Source organism: Pteropus medius, unplaced genomic scaffold (genome assembly GCF_902729225.1).
Source record: "Pteropus medius unplaced genomic scaffold, Ma_sr-lr_union100, whole genome shotgun sequence".
Classification (NCBI taxonomy): domain Eukaryota; kingdom Metazoa; phylum Chordata; class Mammalia; order Chiroptera; family Pteropodidae; genus Pteropus; species Pteropus medius.
The window spans coordinates 24951607-24973226 of NW_024349800.1; the positions used below are offsets into that span (position 1 = coordinate 24951607).

General features: G+C 36.1%; 2 protein-coding genes and 1 pseudogene across 3 annotated transcripts in view; 1 reads left to right on the forward strand and 2 right to left on the reverse strand.

The window, feature by feature from the left end:
• Positions 1-3813: 3813 nt before the first annotated feature.
• LOC120622351 (uncharacterized) lies at positions 3814-3932 on the reverse strand (annotated as a pseudogene).
• Positions 3933-8250: 4318 nt separating this feature from the next.
• LOC120622150 (5E5 antigen-like) lies at positions 8251-14099 on the reverse strand. Its single transcript, XM_039888148.1, has 4 exons — positions 14011-14099; positions 13115-13959; positions 12017-12105; positions 8251-11575 (listed from the first exon to the last, which is right to left on the reverse strand). Exons 1-4 carry the CDS (start codon positions 14097-14099, stop codon positions 11465-11467), a joined length of 1134 nt encoding a protein of 377 aa, XP_039744082.1. The 3' UTR covers positions 8251-11464.
• Positions 14100-14265: 166 nt separating this feature from the next.
• USP34 (ubiquitin specific peptidase 34) overlaps positions 14266-21620 on the forward strand; it is a 210222-nt gene continuing 202867 nt past the window's right edge. The window contains exons 1-2 of one of the 2 annotated variants that reach the window (XM_039887052.1): positions 17654-17663; positions 21272-21275. In XM_039887052.1, coding sequence (XP_039742986.1) covers positions 17662-17663; positions 21272-21275 — 6 coding nt within the window. In that variant the 5' untranslated portion in view covers positions 17654-17661. Of the gene's footprint in view, positions 14290-17653; positions 17664-21271; positions 21276-21620 lie in introns of those variants that run through there. The other variant, XM_039887053.1, reaches the window with a different exon arrangement.

Sequence of the window (21620 nt, forward strand, 5' to 3'; positions counted from 1 at the left end):
CTTAAGTTCTCACCTGCTAGTCCTGCTGACTAACGGTGACCCCAGTTCTATCACCAGATGCAGAGTCAACAGCTTTCCCCCCACCTCCCACATTTATGGATAGTCTTGTTCCTATAATGAATTTATTAGTTTATTATACTCATAGTAGTTCTGCTCCCCTAATTGAACCTTGACAGAGCTATGTACTTTATTAGTGTACTTTAAGTATTAACAAGAACTTTTATTGTTTTAGAATTACAATGGTAAGACATCTTCATTGCAGAAAGTATGTCAAATGCAGGTAAGTAAAAAGATATTAACTATAATCTCTCCAACAAAAGTTAACTGTTAACTCATTGTTAATTCATTGTTTCCCAGTCTTTTTTAACAGAGTAGAACCATATAGTACATACTGGTTTTTAAAATTTATATGCCATTACTTATAACTTATTTCCAGATTATTAAATATTATGCAACATCTATTTTAGTGACTATTGATTGGACACATTATAATTTACTCAATAATTTCCTTACTACTAGACATTTATATGGTTGCTGATATTTTACTATTTAAACAAAGCCTTGATGTACATTATTATAACTAAGTCTTAGCTCTCTAATTGTTCTTAAATTACTAAACATGAAAATATTAGGTTGAAGCATATATAAAAATTAAAGATTCGAATACATAATGCCATTTTTCTCCAAAAAAGCTAAATATTTTCACCAATATTTCACTTATATTTTCACCAATAATGTATTATAATTTATGATTTCTTTCTACCTAGGAATTATTATTTAAAATTTCCTTTCGGTACCTAATAAGGTTGAATTTTTACTTAAAAAAATTTTCCAATTTGTGCCAGCCTATTTTTGTCCTATTAGTTTTTTTGTACTTATATTTATTTGTATGTGTGGGATAGTATTCGTAGATAGACTAGCTTACTCAGTATGTCTTTTTTGCAATTTTATTTATGGTGGTTAGGTATACAGAATTGTTTTAATGTAGTCAAATCTATCTTTATGGATTCAACTTCTCAGGTCATGCCTTCTACAACTCAACATTATATCATATTACCCTATATTTTCTTTTAGTATCTTTACAATTTTAATTCAGTATTTTTGGCAAATGATATGAGATAGGAAACATTTTTTCCCTATGACTAAGCAGTTGTTCATAAATGACTTAAGCCATCTTTATGATAAAGTCATATATACAAGTTCTGTTTTTGGATTTTCTACTTCATAACTTTGTTTTTTATTCCTGTATACATACTGCTGTTTTATGTTTTATTTTTCATTTTAGTATTTCTTATGTCCTGGTCAATACAGGCAAATTTGTGGTGGGAAAATTTGCCTATGACAATTTAAATATCAGATGACTCAATAAGCATAAATTTACCTTTATATGGATGTTTATATGGATTTTTGTTATAATTTTCCAGTTGCTCTGGTTCCTGTTTAACTTGCCTTGACTCCAGGGAAGAAAAAGATACCTCAAGAAGCTTGATCTTACTAAGTTCATTGACTAAAATTCTCTGCTTCCTTTGCTTCCATTCATCCACCCAACCCCATACAACAAACACAAATGAGTTGATGAGAAACATTTTTGGATATTAACCTTTTTGAAAGCAGTAGATTGAAGGAATCCATATTAAGCTTCTAACAGAATAAGCGGAAAAAACGGAGAAATAGTCTCATATCTGTGGAAGCACAAGAAAACTTTGGTTATGCTCACATGAAGAAAATATTTATTTAGGCTTCAATTAAGGGACAATATATAGAGAAAGATGGTCATATTGCTAACTTCATTTCTAAGAATTTATTTTAAGAGAATAAATGAAACAGTACACAAGTGTGTGTGTGTGTTTATTGTGGTGTTACTTAAGAGGGGAAAATGAGAATTTAAATGTCAACTGAGTACAGTTTAATGAAATTACATATTGTGAACCTATCTATACAATGAAATGCTATACTAAGGACAATAAAAATGATGTATCTATACATATTAACAATGAAAAATATTTAATACTTGTCTCATCTGAACATTTTACTCCTGTTTTAATAAAAAAGATTTACATATCTATTAAAGAATGAAAGGACATATATTAAGATGATAGTGCCTCTGAGTATGAGATACTGGTCAATATTTAGTTTATGTTTTTCTGTAGGTTTTACAATGAACAATATTACTTTTATAACCAGAAAAGAGTTTACAATAATAAGAAATTATTGCAAGTAGGTAAAAAAAAAAAATTGCACAAATATATATATAGGAGAGATTTAGCTTACCAGCAGAACATATGAAAAAGACCTAAATATTTTAATTAAGTATCGTTTAGAATGGCCAAATAGTATGTGGCTACAGTATTTGAAGTATGTTGTCTAAAACTAGAGATCATAATTTTATGGTCTACTCTGCTGTCAGACTGTATTTCTAGATATCATATTTTATGAAAACATTGCTATTCTTAGACAATGCTTAATTTCTCAATTAGGAACATGAATAGACCTGAAACCATATTAACATGATGAAGAGGTAAATGAGCTCTGGATGTTCTGGGCCAAAAAACAAAGTCACAATGGAAACCAGACTTCTTGCTTTCAAATATAGAAAGGAGTATGTTGAAGAAAAGGGATTAAACCTGACTATAGTGTTTCTCATAGGGTCGGACAAGGACCACCTGTACCAGAATTACCTGAAATACTTGTTAAAATAGTTGATTTCTGGCCCCAACCCAGGCCTACAGAATCAGAAGCTCTGGGGAATAGGTAAGGAATATGCTTTGTATTTTCTTTAAAAACAAGGCTCTCCAAACTATTCTCAAGAGAACCAAAATTTAAGAATTACTGCAGATAATCTGAGTAACACCAGACAACAGAAATTCTGAGGCATTTTTTTTCTTTATCAAATAATCCTTATTTTTAATTCTGTGCTTGAGTCAGACATTGTTCTACACACCTCATCTGTATTTACGCAATCTTTACAACTCTGAGGTATTATCATTAACCCTCATAGAGAAACTAAGGCATGGAGAGATTAAGTAATTTGGTCAAAGTCACATAGTGGTAGTTACACAAAAAATCCTTTAAATGGTATGAACTGCCTCTGGTCTTTAACTTCAGGACTATACATTAAGGATCACACCCAGTGAATGGAGAGTCTTTATGCCTCATCTAGGCAACAATGCAGAGATTTCAGAGCAGTGGTTTTTCAGATTAGGGTACACATACTGGGTTATATGAACACTTTCCAAAGGACCACAAACATGGATAGCTTTAGAGTTATCAATTTCTAGATCGTCAACTTCTGTATTTATTACTATAAGGCATTAATGTGTAAAAATAAGGGTGGCGGGAAGCAAAGGGACAATTCAAATTTTCGGTTTTGGGAAAATCTCCTTTAAGATTAGTTAAATCACCACATACTTTTATGGGATCTTTTTCCCTGTTATATAAACTTTTTTGTTAAAAAGTCAAGCACTGGCCTATAATCACATAATACATAGATAGGGCTCTTCAGAGTGACTTACCTCTATCATTCCCAACAATCATCAAGGAATGAATAGCTCTTGAGAGAGTACCCTTACAAGTAAAGCAAAGAAAGCCTCAAACCCTAAAAATAGCTTCTCTAATCCCGTATTTAAAGGTAAGCAATTTTTTTCAACTATTCTATTATTTCTAAAGGAAAAGCACATTTGAATAGCAGAAGCAGTATATTGGCTGGTGATGATGCTATTCTTTTTTTTTTTTTTTAAGGTGAGGCAACCCTTGGTTGACTTCACAGATTTCAAGGACCTTGTCAGTTTACAATCCCTTATTTTTTATTTTTTACGCCTACAGCACCTGGTCTTCCTAGGTGGTCTTCCATCCAAGTACTATCCAGGCCCGACTCTGCTTAGCTTTCAAGATCAGACGGGATCTGGCTTATTCAGGGTGGCATGGCTGTAGACAATGCTATTCTTTTTTATTTTGAGAGGATCACCAGATATAAAAAATAAAATCAAGGTTAAATATTTTATGGAACTTCTTTTCAGGTAAGGTATATATAAATCAATAAGGTAATTAAAGCTTGTTTGTCAAATCATATAACATCTTTAATTCAAATTATATTCAATTTTCATCTTATTTCAACTTATTAAATGCTTTCATACTTCCATTAACAAAAAATAAAATTATATGTTAGTTACCAAACTAATTTGATTTTAATCAATATATATTTCTTTGTTTCATTAAATATATAGGAACAGCTTGAATCATGAACTGACAAAATTTATTTCTGATTTTTACATATATTCTTAATAATTCCCAAAACTCAATATAAGAATTTGATATATGCAAATATATACATTTACTGAAGGTATACCATAACATTTTTCTTATATCATAAACATTTGGCCACATATTTTTTATTATAAAGGAAACATTTTATCATATAGCTTATGAAAAAAATTGTCATCTGACTTGACTAATTTAGTAATAATCTACCTTGTAAGATGTGTTCCAAAATGTATTTCTCAGTAGTTTTTGTTACTATTCCTCAAAGTATCAAAATCTATAAAATATACATTGATGTATTAATTTAAATTGAAAAATGAAGTCAGACATTTTATTGATTTGATTTGGCTGACTCAATTGACAGTGAGGACTGCCTTCGCCAATTACATTAACATAGCCAATATTTTCCTTAAAGCAAATGAATTAATCTGCAACCTCAGTTGTGACAAAAGCCAAAGGTGACCCTAAGTGAAATCCTAACCGATATTTTACTTTTATATTTAATAATTTATCAAATTGTTATATTTTTTATTTTGATAAACTGTGTATTCAGAGTAATTTAATATTGGAAATGTTAACACTTAAAACTTCATGGTTGTTAAATTTCTTGAGTATAAGACCTGTGTATCATGGTTTTGTAGAATGTTCTTGTTTTTTGTCTTGTAGAATGTTATATATTTAGGCACTATATTACATTAGGGTAAAATTTTTGTGGGGAAAGTAGGATGAAGAGCTTGTTGGTGTACCTTTGAAAATGGATGATTTTGAGTATCAAGTTGTTAGGGTTTTTAGATTTCTTTGGAAACATTTAAAAGGGATGAAACAGTTTTATTTAAAATGTCAGTATTCTGTTATAAATTATATCTTTTGAAATTCTTTAAGGTTATGATGAAAAATGTTAGATGCCAAATTAAGAATCTGCAAGGGATACTTTTTCGAAATTACTTTGTGGAATGCAGTTGAAAGAGTTAGGAGACTTCAAATCTGATATTTAATATTTCTTCCAACTTAGAGTTCTATGAATGTGGTGCTAAGAGGCCACTCAGAAACACTCTAAGTCGTGGAGTGAAACAAACACTTAAAGTCCTGATTACACTGAACTGTCCTTAGAGAAAAAAACAACCCCCTCCATCCAGTCTTTCTCACACACACCTAACCTCATACCAAGATAAAACCTTTGCATCTTTTTACAATCCTTTAAAAATATGAACTCAATACATGATTGCTTAGAAAAATCATTTTCTGGCAGGGAGGTGATAACATTTTTAGATCTTTCACCTGTGTTATAAAGGTATGGAGATAGGTTATAGAAAAGCACTAAGTGACAGACAAGGAAGATTTTAGGTGTTGAGTCTCTCAAGGTTGTTTTTGGTCCTTTTCTCTTCACTCTACAGTATCCAGCCCCTGTATGATCTCATGGCTTCATTTATTGTTTGTGGCAGGTACTGTAAAAAACTCAAAACCCACTGCCAGCTAGCTTTTCATTCTACCATAGAGGCTGTAAAGTGAAATACTGGATTTTAAGCTTTTTTTGAGGCTTAAAAGTGGCCATGTGACAGTGCTTTGGGTAATGAGACCAAAGGTAAGTTAGCTGTAGGGCTTTCTGGAAAGTTTTGCTTTCCTGATGAGAGAACAGTTGAGGGAACTTTTCTCTTTCTTCAGGTTTGGAACTTTGTAGTGCTGAATGTGTAGCAATTGTCTTTCCCCACATAAAGCAAAAACCTAGCATAATCAGGATCATTTTCATATTTACATTTCCAGTCCAGAACTTTCTTCTTAGCTTTAGATTCAAACATCTATCAGCTCAACTCTTTTTGGTTATCTCACAGGCACCTCACGCTGAGCACTTGTAAAATAGTATGTCATTATTGACACCATCTCCCTTGTCCTCCTTTAAGTGATCCCTATCTTGGTGAATAGCACCACTATTTAACCAGTTGTACAAATCACAAATCTTGAGATAACCTGATACCATCTTCTCTTCTCCCCGTAACCATCAACTAACTCTTGTCTTTTCACCTTTAAAATATTTTTAGAATGGACTCTTTTCTTCATTTATTTCCTATTACCCTAGTCTAAGCTTTCACCTTTGTGGATTAATATTAACAACCCTCAATTGTTTCCACTTCCAATCCATTCTCTACAGATTAGTCAAAACTGTTTTAAAATACAAATCGGATTGTGTTGCTTTCACACTTCAGTTGCTTTTGGGATCTAGGCCAAAATCTTAGCAACATTTGCGGGTTCTGCAAAAGGCCTTCTTCCATAACCATGTTCTAGTTATACTGGCCTTACTTCTGTTTCTCGAAACTGCCTAGCAATTTTGTGTCTCAGGGGTTTTGCATATGCTATTCCCTATATCTGTATGCTACTTATATTAGTTTTCTATTGCTGCTGTAACAAATTACCATACACTTAGTGGCTTAAAACTAAATTTCCTTTAACAAACATTATTTTACAGTTCTATGAATAAGTAGTCCAATATGGGTCTCACTGGGCTAAATCCAGGTGTCAGCAGTTCTGCATTTTCTGTAAGCTGAAGGGCAGAATCTGTTTTTTACAGCTTCTGGAGGCCAAGCACATTTCTTGGCTCATGGCCCCTTCCTTCTGTCTTCAGAGCCAGGAACATTACATTTCTCTGATCATTCTTGTGTAGTCATAGCTCCCTCAGAACAAAGCTGGGAAAAGTTCTCTAATTTTAAAGCTGCATTAATTGAGTCCATATGAATAATCTAAAATAATTTCCCCATCTCAAGGTCCTTACCCGTAAAGTCCCTTTTGCCATCTAAGGTACCAGATTCTGGGAATTAGAACATGGACATCTTTGGGGGCACAATTCTGCCTACCACACTTTTAAATAACTGCATTGGGCTATAATAACTTAAATAGTTACTTTAGGGTTTTATTTTTGTTATATAACCAGATGTCTTATATAGCAACATGTAGGCAGTTGCTAGCACTGATCCAGCTTCTCAACAATGCCACCAGGGACCCAAACCTTTTCTCTTTCCATTCTGCTATCTTCAATGCCTTGGCTTTTGCTTATAGGCTTATTCAGAATGGCTGCTGCTTCTCTAGACATCACATCTGTATCCAAAGCAGATGGGTGTTGTACCAGATACCATCCATGCTCTGCCCCTAGTTATCACTTCAGAGCAGAGGTCAGGGTTCCAGCTGCTAGCAACTTTTTCTATGCCTGAAGGTTTTCTCTGGGTGCTTGGGAAGCCTGCTTTGCTGCTTACAACTCTTCCCCCTACCAACACTCAATTGTGACTAAAGATAGTAGATGTAAATACCTAGGTTCCTTGTCCCTTGGGTAGGATGATTTTAAGGCACGTTTTATAATGGTTTGTAGTTTCCCTGTGGGGTTAGGTTCCTTACCCTCCAGAGTGAGAAAAGGGCTCCATAATGAATCTTTTATTGGTTACCTACCCCCTCCACCCCCATTTCCTGTCTCATAGCTCCACTGTCCTACCAGTGTTTCTTGGGATGATATAAACAAACCATTTCTATTTGTGTTTCAGGACCTGCTTTGGGGAGAATGCAAACCAAAACAGGCCACCATCACTTTCCCTTCTTCCTGCCTTTGAAGACTGCTGTAAAGTTGGTGCTGTAGTAGCTATCTTATAACTGGGAGGTGACAAGCCAATATACGGAGGGTAGAGTGGGAAGAAAACAGAGCTTGAGCCACTGTACTGGCCAGGGACTGTCTACTGCCTATTTGTTACAAGAGAAAAATAAGCTCTATTTGTTTAAGCCATTCTTAATTGAACATTTTTTTTTTACCTGCAGTCCAATGTGTCCCCTATACAAGTAAACATGGAAATATAGATTCTAGTAAAAGCTGTTAAGAAAATAAAGAGTACTCTGATAGAATATTAGAGGGGAGGGGAGTTATTTTTTGAGATGTTTAAGTTGAATCCTTTAGGATAAGAGGTTAGCCTTTTCAAAATAGAGAGCATGTCCTAGGAAGAAAAAACATGCACCAAGATCCAGGGCAGGAAGTTTTTATTTTAGAAACCAGACCAGTGTGGTTGGAATGTAATAAGAGTAATGTTAAAAACTGGGGAGAGTTTATTTTAAATGCAACAGGAAATATTGAAGGGTTTTAAGCAGGGAAGTGATAGAATCCAATTTTAAAGAATAATCACTCTGGCAGTTTTTGAACCAAACAGCAATTTGCTGAACTGGGTGCTGTGGATAAAATAGTCTGCCTTTCTAATAATGGCCCTAAGTTTCACAAACCATGATAAATGTGGGAGTTTTGATGGAGGAGTAAATTCTGCAGGAACTCTGGCCTCTGATATTACCACCACCAGACCGTTAACCTCAAAATCTAGAGACAAAAATCGTATGTTCAATAATAACAACCAGAATGTTAAGACAAATAATTTCCATGGCAATACTAATTTTACAAAGCTGTTTATGTGGGACTGGTTTCCAGGCAAGTACCTAGTAATACACTACAAACTTGAGAAATTTGAAATTTCACATATTGTATAATTTTACTCAAAGCATAACTCTACCACTAGATGGTGACATGTATACAAAATACTGAAGTCATCTTTATCAATCTGCCTACTGAAGGTTTGCTAATTGCTGATTATTGGTTTTAAAATCTAGATTTACAAAAATTTAGGGCACATTTTACCAGAGATTTTGCTCCATTATATTTTTAGAACACACGCCTTTCAAGTGCATTAAAGTCTCTGTTGTCGCATATACCAAGTTAGCGCAGAACAGTGAGTAAAGTTAGGAGGCAGGCAACCTTGTTTTTATTGGCTTCTATGCCTTTATCTACTAACAAGCAGTTGGAGTAGATAAAGTGTTGGTAAACTACAGCCCATAGGCCAAATCTGGCTAGTTACAAGTTTTTGTACTGCCTATGGGCTAAGAATAATTTTTACAATTTTAAATGTTTGAAAAAAAATTAAAATAGTATTTTGATACATAATATAAATTTCAAATTTGTGTCCATAAATAAAGTTTAGCCACGCTTATTCAGTTACATATCGTCTATGGCTGCTTTCCTGCTGGCGGAGTGAATAGTTGTGATAAGAGATTTGGAATGCTTATAAAGCCTAAAATATTTATCATCTGGCCCTTTACAAAGGTTTGTTGAGCAATGAAGTGATGACTGAAGAGCAGTGATCATTTATGACAATAATTCTCTAGATTCTCAAAGCATTTTTACCAAACATTTCACATAACTTTTTAAAGAAAAAAACTAGGAAGCAACTGATTTGTTTAAAAAAATGTTTCAAGATCAGAATGTTGTTCTATTTTCAAGAGCAGTTATTGGTCCTCTGTGGCCTTAAAAGCATAGTTGACAGACACAAATAATTATCAAAAGAATACCTGTTTTAGTTAGGAATGTGTTTGGCTACAACTAATGGAAAACTAAGAGTAGATTAAAAGGGATTTTTCTTAAGCAGTCTGGGGGTAGACAGCTGCTCAAAGATGCATCAGGGACCCATCCACACCTTATTATTCTGTATTATCAAACTTTATGGTTGGCTTTTGTTTGTGGTTTCATTGTTAAAAAAAGTCAAAATGGATGCTGCTTTACTTGTGTATCAAGAGCATGTTTCAGGAAGAAGGGTTAAGAAGCACATCTGCTGAATTTGTCCTTTTACTAGAAATGGGCAATTCTTTCCAAAAGACTCACTCTGCAGATTTCCGCTTACATATGGCCAGGCCTAGAGAAACCTTACCATAATTGGTTTTAACTCATTTTCCATTTAGAAAAAAAAAAGTGCAGCTTGATGCCAGTGTTAATTTTATATAAACATAGTCTTTGAGGCTGAAGCAAATCTGGTTTTCAATGTGAAAATAAAATATAAAAACTGTCCTTGGAGTTATTTCTAAACAGTACTTGTATCTAATCCTAACAGAAATATATATGACGATCAGTATTTATTTATTTTTTAAATTTCAAAGCATGGAACACAAAGCTGAACATCATTCTGCACAAAAATAGTTTCTCTCTGAATCTTCTTGCCATCCTGTCATTGTGCGAGCAGCAAACTTTGCAGCAGCCAGATGGATTGTTTCCCTGATGTTGGTGGTATGCTCTTGGGGAAATGTCTTCCAGACAGGTGAAGAGGTGTGACAATCTTGAAGACATTGCTGCCCTGGCTCGGGATGCTTTTCCAGCATTCTTTCAATCAATGTCAGTCTGAAGTTTACATGGCTATGTGCTAAGGACTGTCCTCTTTGAAGAGAATGTGGGGAGTTCAGCTTTGTAATGTTTGGAAGGTGGCAAAAGAATTTTACACCAAAACTTGTGCCTTTTGTGCTTAGTTGGATAAGTGAGCATCGGATCAGTCAAATCCATTGCTCCCATATTCTCGTTACAACCCACGATGACACATGGTTTCTTAGTTCATCACAGATTATGGCTACAGTCATCCATTTGCAGTTCTTTTTTTCAGATCATTTGGCATGTTTTCTGTACAAAGGAGCTGTCTCAACTGCATTAGTCCTGTTTGATGTCACTCTCTGAAAAGCATGGGAGATGTATAAAAATTATCAAGGAAGACACAATATCTTTGGCCAAGGTCATTGACCAAGGTAAGAACAATGCGTGACGATTTCAAACCATCAGCTGAATCTTTCAAATTCACTTTCACCAAGTACATATAGCTTGAGACCAAACTGTGCTTGTTTTGTCGGGATGTACTGCTTCATAGCTAACCACCCCTTGAAAAGCATCAGTGATTCAAAGACTGTAATGTTTCTGTTTGGAGTATATACGTTGAAAACTTATTTACAAGAAAGTCAAACACAGGTTCGATCTTCTGCAATGACATCTGGGCTTTTGATTGACTAGCAGGCACCAAAGAAAAAGATCTTTCACCAGTTATAATTTGCCTGAGATAGAGTGTTTCCCAAAGAGGCCTTGTCGACCAAAAAAATCTCTAGCTCAGGTTTCTGAACAATACTTTGCAGTAGCATTATTGCAAAAAAGACTTTGTCATTGTCAGAGTCTTTCCATTTAACCATTCACAAAAATCCTTTCAAACCAGGTGGCTTTGAAGCCAGCAAGGCAATGTGGGTATTTGTTTTGCTAGTAATTTTTGAAACTAATTCCTCAGTAAAGAACAGTTCAAAATACTGCAGTGGGTCAGTAGTATAACTGACATCAACTTTTCTGCCAAGTGTGCTGGGAGTCATACCTTTGATGTGGAATCATGAGTTGACCACTTCAGAGTGTGACCCGTAGGGCTAATGTAGGCCTATTACCACCAGATTCCAAATCGACCAGAGGCGTGACCATAGTCTTCCAAAGCACTATCCCCAAAATCATCAGAATTGTCTATTTCAGAAAAATTGGATTCATTAATGAATCTTCTAACACATGTTTGAGAACAATGTTAACATCCTGCATAGGAATGCTACGTTTTCTAGAATTGGACATTTTTCAGAAATCGAGAATTACTATATTTTATAAATGGCACTACCACTACTAACAATAGAATGCTATAAATAGAATGATGTCATCTGTTTCCAAAGACTAATGATATACCAGAGTGATGCAAAAATAATAATTAAAAAAAAGAGATATTTCGTGGCAAACTTTGGGGGTAAGGTTAGGACTGTAATCTGTGAGTTATCTTGGGGTAAATGCTGCAGCCGCGAGCGCCACCGGCGATTATTCTCAGGGAAATGGGTTAAGTCAATAACAAATATTCCTTGAGTCCTTCCTTCCTGAGACCAAGGTCTCTAAGCTACCACCTGTAAAACAGAAAAAACCCACTTGGATTTGGCAAGCTTCTCTGTTGTCAAGGAAGAGCGGTGGGTGGAAATGAATGTTGGATGGACGATGTCTGCTACAGGATCCAATGTCTACAGAAACCCATTTCATGGGAAAGATGGGAAGGAAAGATGATGTCAGGATTGCTCTACAGATTCTAAGGATCACTTGCTCATATGAAGAAAATAGGTTGGGCAGAAACTTTATAGCATTAACTTCAAGCAGCACAAAGGTCATATAAAATGGAGAGATGATGATGTGACATAATTTAAGACAAAACCTATAAAAGAATTACTGGTCATCCCAATAAATTTAATTAAAAAATTTAAAATACTACTTAATAGCTGCTCTGGTTACAGTTCTAAAAATATTATGTACACTACCTTTCAGACTTTTAGTCACATCTCTAAATATATTGGCTACAGAAATCATCGAGGAAAGTGTAAGTGCAGGTGCGAGGAAAATTTTCCCAAAGCCAACTAGTTAACACCAATCAGCTGCGTGTCCCCTTTCCTTCACCTGTTCTTCATTCTCCGTTCCTCATCTTAATATCCTTTTTAATTGCTCTTCGCTGAGAAGCATAATTTACTTTTTCAGGCGAAGAGAGGTAGATGGGCAACTCGTGAGGGACCCTCCTGCAGAAAAAGGAGATGCCCTGTGAACACTCTTCACTCCGCCATTTCTAGTCACATCACGGTGTCTTAGTGCTGCAGGACGGATGAGCCGAGCCTTGCAGGATTAAGGGTGGCGAGGAACACAGATGCAGGTTAAGCCGGCCCTTGGGCTGTTCCATTCTCACCAAGTCCCGCGGGAAAATGGCCGTGTGTCCCAACATGGGCTGCGGCGCAGCCCGGGATCCCCAATAATCCCCAGTCTCCCCTACCCTAAAAGCCTGAGCGCGGGCGAGGGGGGCATAGGAGAAATCAGCACCCATTCCGCTTCCTGGGCCCGCAGGAAAAATGGCGAAGCGCAGGGGCGGGGGACAGGGCGGCGCGAGTGACCCGGCGTTCACTGGGCCTCGGAGTCCGCGGAGTGGGCCGCCGTGGGCGACGCCGCGCAATCGCGACCCGCTCAATGCCTCCGCCATCTTCTCCTACTCACCAGGACTCCCCCCGCGGTGGCACTGGCTTCGCCTTTCCCTTCCGGCCGCTGACAAGAGATCCGGGCTGGGCGGGGTGGGCGAGCGCGAGGAGGGGGTGGGCCGAGGGCGGGGAGGCCAGACGGAAGAGGAAAGGGAGGGCGGCGAGCCGGCCGCGGCGGGGTGTGGAGTGTGCGGCGTGTGTGCGGAGGGAGAGGTGGGAGGGCGGGAGGTGAAGAGAGGGCGGGAGGCGGAGGAATGAGAGCGCGAGGTGCTTCTCGTCGGCTCCTTCGCCCGGGCGGAAAGAGCCGAGCGCAGCCCGAACGCTCTATTAAAATGGCGGCGGCGTCGGCGGTGGCCGCGGCGTCTGGTCGGTGAAGTGACTCTGCTGCTTCTTTCCTTCACCAGTTCTCCTCCCTTCCTCTCCTCCTCCTGTCTCCTTCCCCTTCCTGTCAGCTGAGCCTCCAGTGCGCCCCTCCTGGCTCCTGCACCCCCCTGCTCTCTCCTTCTCCCCCTGCCTGCCTGGGATCTCGCCGGCCCCTCCCCCATTCCCAGCCCGCCCTGTCCCCTGCCGCCGTCTGCCTCACTGCCTCCCCTGTGCCCTGCCGGCTGGCCAGTTCTTCCTCCAGCTTCCTCCCCCCTCCTCCCCCTGCCGGCTGGCTTTTGGACGGTCAGTGTTGATCCAGCGGGGGAGGGGGCAGGCGGCTGAACGATGCAGAGAACTGCAGACCCAGGAGGTGTTAAATACCTAGGCAGTGGGCAGTGGCGGCGCGCGGCCCTGTCGGGGTGGGGCCCCTGTCGCTCCTTGGCCTCCTCGGTGCCAGGCTCAGGAGGAGACGGTCGAGGTAGGGTGGCGGTGGGGTCGGCGCTGGGGCAGGCAGGGAGGTGCTCATGAAGCCGCTTCTAATGTAGCTCCGGCCCGGTTACCTGAGCGCCCGAGAGGGGGCCGCCGCAGAGCTGCGGCCAGGCCGGGCCTGAGCGGTCTCCGCACTTGGAAAGTTTCTTCATTACAGGTGTCAATTAACGAAGGCACTAATGAACCTTCGCCTCCTTTTCCTATCGGGAAGGTGAGGGGACGTGGGGCCGAGAACTAGGCTTTCCTCCGCTGTCCGGACCCTCCGGCCGCCCTCTTTGATTTTTCAGCGTGCTGCGGAGGCCTCTCTTACCTGCTAATTTTCATTAAACTCCCTGGGAGGAGGTTGGTAGTTTTCCCCTCCCTTGGGGTATGTGTGGGTGTATTAAACCCTTCTGCCAGTCCTTAAATAGCTGAAAATGAATTGTAGTGATGCTTGGAATCTTCATACCTATTTAAAAAAATTAGTTAGTTATGTTTCCTCTTAGTGTACCATTCGTTGTTGTTATGATAAATTCTGTTATATTAAAGAGAATACTGTACTACAGATACCATCCCGGGATAGTCATGGCCTATTTTCTGGAATTAAAGGCATTAATCCTTATACTTTTGATTATTAAAGAGCGTCTATTGATCTTTTCTAGTCAGATTCTTTTATTTTATTCCCATCCCTTTAAAGAAACAAAATATATTGCTAGTTAACTACTGGGCCCAAAGGCCTAGTTGTTCCAGGTGAATTAGATTAAAGGTTAATATACAAAAACTTGATTGTTGAGAAAATAGTCATTTACGAACAGCTTTATGTGGGTTTTGGATTTTTGTTTGTGTGATATTTTGAAAGACTTCCAAACTACCTATTTTCTAATACGATTCTTTAAAACAATTGATTTATAAAATGTATTATGTTTTTTGTGTTTGAATTTTACTTTATGTGTTTGAATTCCACTTTAATGACTAAAAACAATAATAAAAGTGGAAAGGAACTCAGTTTATTTTCAACTGAGTACTTAATGACAGGTGGAAACAGGGTTTTGCGCATATTTAAACTAAACTTTATCCAATATTTGTGCCATTCTAAATTTTCCTAGAATTTTAAGCTTATTTGTATTTATTTGAGATACTTTTATTTTTGGTGCAGGCGGTTTATGATATGCTGATAAAAGTCCTTAATACTTATTTCCATAAACTGTATTTTGTCTCAGGTATAAGTTGTGTGATTATGGCTTTGTTCTTCTGAAATTCGAAAATGAATACCTTTGCCATCTAATCTATATTAGGAAAAACTGCTTTTGTTGGTATTTTAAAATTCTTTTAAACTTAATGGGGAAAATTAATTTCGAACATAGTATCTAAAATTTGTTAATCTTTATTATCTTTTGAAAAGATGTAATGAAAGGTTCTGTTGGAGATTGAGAAACCCCTAAAACTTTGTTTAGAAGCACTCAAAAATGCAATGGAGTAATGGAAAGTTAGAAATATGGAGACCCAAAGTGGAATTTAGCTTTTATTGCCTTTAAGTTAAATAAAGTTAGTTGAACCAGGTTCACAAAATCTGGCCACCCTCTAAGACACCTGTTTTAATGAACAAAAAAGTATTTTCTATTTGTATATAGTCAGTAATCTCTAAAAAATGCTTAAGTAGCTTCTTAATATTTCCTTAAAGGCGCAGTTTAAAAATCTGTCTCCTAAATACAATCTCACAATGATACTTCTCTCTTTTTTTTTAATTAAGCAATTTTATTTGTAGGTTATACTCCAAGCTATTACAAGTTGCTTTTTTTCTCCCTGTTTAAAAGTTGTTTTTATTTTTCCTGTATGAAGTTTCTGTATCCCAAACATAAGATACTTAAGTTCTCTGAGAGCAGAGGGTATTAATATCTCATTATACTAACATTTATCCATGACCAGGTGGGAGCGTGATGTTTGGAACTTGATGAAACTTGATGTAGGTTATATGTCTTTCTTGTAACATGGCTCACAATAATCTATCAAGTCTTAACCCCCTCCCCCTGCCATGGATTGTGCATAGATGAGCATCAGTTCCTTGATTAGAAATTCAGAGTTAAAGTACCAAAATAATGTGCTCAGAATTCATCTCTCAGTATAACTCTCCAAAACAGTTTAACCAAGAAGAAATAAAATTATCTATATTTTGGGGTGGTTTGTTTCAAGTTAGTATTAAAAAAAAAAAATAAATAAAAAAATACCCCAAACCTATTTCTTTTCAAATTTGCAATCACTGGTCAAGCTTAAAGAAGTCATCCTGGGCACACCAGTAAATGTGTAATTTAAAATTTTTGTGTTAAAATGAAAGGGTAGACATAATGTGGATAGTATAGCTTTATATCTGATATCCACAGAATTTTTAATAGGGTAAGGACTTCATATGAATTGTTTGTTTTAGAATCTGGCAGAATGTAATTAGTTAAAATCGGTAGCAAAAGGTTGTAAATAGCTTTTTTTCCTCATCAGTTTTTGATGAGAGTATTTGTATTACCAGTTATACCTCTAGTCCTGGGGAGAATCTAAAGCTGTAAACTCTTACCATGGGGATACATACACTTATTCAGACACCATTTTGCCCGCAGTTTAAGGGCCATTGAAGCCTGTTTGTGGAACCAGGCTAAATACCCCATAATACGGCCTCTCTCATCCCCATTTAAAATGCGGTCTTGACAGATATCCTAAAATTTGAAATTGGCTTTAGTGTTAGAATAAGCAGTCAACAATACTAACAAATTTGATTTTCTGTTTTTCTTTTAATGCTTCACTTTTAATAAGAAAGGCATTTTAAAAGCATGGAATGTATTGAGTGAATTTCACTACAATTTGTGGAAATAATTTTTAAGTTTATATTTCTATGCTTGTTCTGTTGAGTTTGTATGTTTGCTGCTTTTATAGCTACTTTTGTGAACCAGTTTACTAAGTCCAAGGTATTTCTGGATGTTGATGAGAAGTTGGAGGACTGAAGTTATGCTTTGGGCCATCATGCTAGCTTACTGTAAATTGAGGTCATTATTTGCCTTGGTAAGGTAAATTTCTCTGAGAGCAGAGTGAAAATGGCTTTAAACATGCATATCTTTTAAAGCATTTGTATGTTGTGGAGTTTATTCTATGTATTAGGTGAATTACAGTTTACCAATTATTTAGAATGGACAATTCATTTGTCTTTCCTAACTATCATTTGAAATAGTCAAGAGGAAGTATTGGTGTCTCAATTTTAAAGGTGAAGAAATTGAACCTCAGAAAGGCAAAGTGATTTGCTAAAAATCGTCTGTCACCTGCTTAGTAGTCATGTCTAAACTAGAACTCAAGATACTCTGGTTTCAGTATTTGAAAAATAAAATTCTGTTTGCATTTTATTTTTAAAGCAGAAAACTTTATCGAGTAGTTTGTGTTGGGTACTTTATCAGTTCTTTGAGGTAGGTACTCCATCACACTTTTCAGATAAGAGAACCAAAGCTTTAGAGTTCACATAATTTGTGTAGAGTCACATGACTATTCAGTGGAGCCAGGATTTGAACAGGACTTCATTCCCAGGTCAAGCCAAAAGCCCATGCTCTTTTACAGTTATGCTGTATAAACTTAATGATGATATATTCAAGTGGAGGACATTATTGGCTATACTGTTTGGTTGACAAATTACTCTATTTTTATGTATTTTTATAAATTCAGGTGTAATTCCATGGTATTTGTAGTAGGAATTTATGGTGGTAAATGTAGCTGATTGGGAATCTATCTTAATGTTGTCAACAATGAGCCCTTTAATTATAGGTTTCTAGGGTTTTTTAGATAAGTATGCAGGTACTAAATAATTAAATTATTAGGAACATAACATTTTTTGGTAGATATTTAATTCTAAAATTTGAACCGATTCTTAAAATGGGAAATTTCATTTTACTACAACACAAAGTCCCAAATTATGGATTTTTATTGATCTTGCTATGTATATATCCTCTTAAACCAATTAAGATTTTAAATACTATTTTTCAAAGATAATAGTATTCATGATTTCATTTCAAATGTTCATAAAATAATAATCTACAAACATGTATAGTAGATTATTAATATGAAGGTCGTCTGCATTGTCAATACTATTGATAACTAGCTTTAGCACTGTATTCATGAAGTATGTTACTATTTTTTACATGTTTAATAATGATAGTATCTATAGATCTATAAGTATTTCTTATGTGTATTAGTAAGAATTTTTGTATTTTCAGAAAAATAAAGTCAGACTTTCCAATAATGACTTGATCAATGTATGACAGACCGTATCCCAAGTGGGCTGGGGCACTTTTTTTCGCTTACTCTTATTATTTTCCTAATTATAAAGGTTGCATGTTCTCACTGTAGACATACTGAAAGCTTTTCAAGTTTAATTCACCCATAATCTTACCATCCAGCGAGATTTGTGTTGATGCTTTGAAATGTTTTTCTCTTATTTTTTGGTACACATTTACATTTTTAAAATTGAGAATGAGGTATGTGTAGTTTAATATCTAGCTTGTTTCACCTAAAATTATGTTCAGTCATTTCCCATATTAACTTTGAAAACATTTCATGTCTATATAATTTTTCCATTTTATATACAATTTAATATTTTCCTATTGTTTATTTGTTTCCAGTTCTTCCACATTAATAAACTGGTGCAAATGAGCATCCAGGTATATAAATCTTTTAATTATATCACTTTCTTTAAGATTCTATCTTAAGGTATATAAATCTTTTAATTATATCACTTTCTTTAAGATAGAATCTTAAAGAAAGTGATATAATTAAAGTGATTGTGTCAAAAACATAAACATATTTTTGTTCATATTGTCAGTTGCTTTCCAGAAAGGATATACCGATTTCCGTTCTTTCAGCAATGTCTGTGCAACTTAGGCACTCTCACTTCTGCTGAATGTTATCTTTTAAAAAGTGTTATTTTGGCAAAAAATATAATAACCAATTACTAGTAAGTTTAAACACTTATATTTTTATTGGCTATTTGCATTTCTTCCTTAATGCATTGCCCGTGTTCTTTTCTCGCTTTTTGGGTAAATGTTTTATGTTTTAATGTTTTGTGTTATTGACTTGTAAGAGTGTCTCATTTATTAAGTGTATCAACCCTTGGTCATATTTATCATGTACATTTTGTTCCTGCTTTTGTTTGTTTGCTTTTTCTTTTTGGTATTTTTAATTACTGGTTTTTACAAGTTTTGTATTATGAAGCTTCTTCATAGTTGCTTGTCTAAAACACAATAATATGATTATCATATTATCTGCTTAAACCATCATAATTTTTCATTGCCTGGAGAATAAAGTCCTAAGTTCTTAGCCTGGGGGTGAGTGAGTGTGTGTGTGTGTGTGTGTGTGTGTGTGTGTGTGTGTGTGTGTGTGTGTCTGTCTCTCTCTCTCTCTCTCTCATAGCACAGTTTGGCCATAATTCATCTTTCTAGCCTCACTTCTCACTTTTTTTGTGAGGCCTTCTTCAATCTTTGTCAGCCTTTCTTAAAATGACTGATATCCTTGAGTTTAGAGTACATACTTTTGTTATAGCCTCCCTTACCCCTTTTCTTTTATAAATTAACATCACCCTTTCTTTGTGGATGGTGAATTTCTTAATGTCAGGAGCCATGTTTTATTTCTTTTCCCAGTCCTAATACAGTGCCTTGTAGAGAGTTGGTGCTTAGTAAACATTTAACGAAAAGTTAATCATAGAAGAATGTGATTGCCTAGGTAAATCGGTGTTCTTGGATCTATAGTCAGTAGTGATTTAGATATGACAGTTTCTGGATGAAGTATGCTATAGCTGTATATTATATATACTGCTTTTTATTACCTTAGTCATAAACTGATAGGTATATGCTTATAAAAAATCTACCCTAACTTTGTTCTAAATTAATAGGCAAGGCAAAGAGGTGAAAATTGTTTCTCTGTAGATGAGATTTGGGTATATGGGATGAAATTTGTTTAAATTACTTTTATTTAGGACTTTATACACCAGGAAAATAATTAGACTTTTTACCTTTTGATGTGCTTAACACTTGATAATGTTATTTTTCTTTTAAATTCAATAGAAATTAAAAACAATCTCTAAATGTAGGTTACTCAGTTAATTGAGAATTGATGTAGTACAAACCTAGCCTCCTCTTATACTTTCCTTACTGTGGTAGAAGACAGGTTTTTCTTCCTCATTTGGCTGTACTCTCTCCTAAAGAATTTACCTTGCTTAGATCCCCTGGAAGACCCTACAACCTAGCTATTCCGTGTAGATTCCAGTTAGACGCCTGACCATGAATTGGTGGGGCTGCTGATCACTATCAGATTTTTCCTGTTAGAATGTTTGAACTAAAGACCCAGGTAACTGGAGCAGCTGAACTAGAGTGAGTGCTTTGGCAAGCTGATGTGAGAGAACAGAATTATTGAGCAAGTGAGGGAGGCTGTTTGCAGAAGAGAATTGGGGCAAATTTGTGGAAACAGTTGACATCAAAGCTCCATAAAGAGACAAGATAATACCCTGGTGGCTTTTCCAAAAGGAAGCTAGAGTTCCTTAAGAGATGTCTCCACTGTGCGTCATACCATTTGAATTAGTATGCACCCAAGAGTTTTGATTCCAATATTGCCCTTGATGAGCTCTCTTTTATTGGAGATTTGGTGTAATCTTTAGCTACGAGTGCTTCTTTATAATCTGGTTTAGGTTTTTGGAACATGTTTGTCAAGTGTCATCTGAGGAATCCCTATCATCTATTGCTTGTCTCTCTACCAGGGTGCTTAGTCTTTTTCAAAAGAATGAAAGTAGCTTTGTTGTTTCTTATTCTAAAAAGGATACCTGCCTTTTTAGGAAAAAATAAAATAGTACAGAAGTAGTAAAAATAGGAGAATCTGGAACTATGCTTACCAAAGAAATTGTTTGTTTTGGTAAACATCTGTCATTCTTTTCTCTTTCCTCAGACACACTATGTAAATAAACTAATCACATATTACTGTATCATTTTTATTAATAAAATATAAACACCTTTCCATGGTAATATGCACTTGTTATAATTTTTAATGCTTTAAATGTAATAGTCCATTATTTGGTCATACCAGTTCTCTTGATGTGCATTTGGGTTGTTAAATGACTTTGTAATTGTCTGATTATTACCTTGAATACATAGTCTTTGAAATCAGGTTGTTGAGTAGCTCGCACAGCATATCTGGAAGGAAATCTGGCAATATGATAAAACTTAAAAAATTTTATCTTCTAGTATTAGGTTTTATAAAGTGTTTATTTCGACTCCTAGGTCTGTCGGGCTGATGTGGTAATATACTGGTTCTAAACCACCGTAAGACAAAACAGGAAAGTACTTTTTATTCTGGGTAACTTTGCTGCCAGACTTACCATTATTGAGGAAGGCTCAGTAACCAATTATGAATGTAAAAGTATATGAGCAGTGATAAGAGTGAGACTTAAGAAAATGCTTAAGACAGTACAACTTTTGAAGTTGTGTAATAACTTTTGAAGTTGTGTAAGAAGTTAAGTAATAAGGCAGTGGGCCCACTGCTTGGTAGAGCGGTATAATAGAATGAGGTGGTTAGCAGAATGTTGTTTTACTATAATAATAATTTGTGTCCATTTTCTCCTCTAAGAGAAGTCCCCAAATAAGCAGGATAAATCATATATTAAGAGGGAATCTAACCTCCAGATT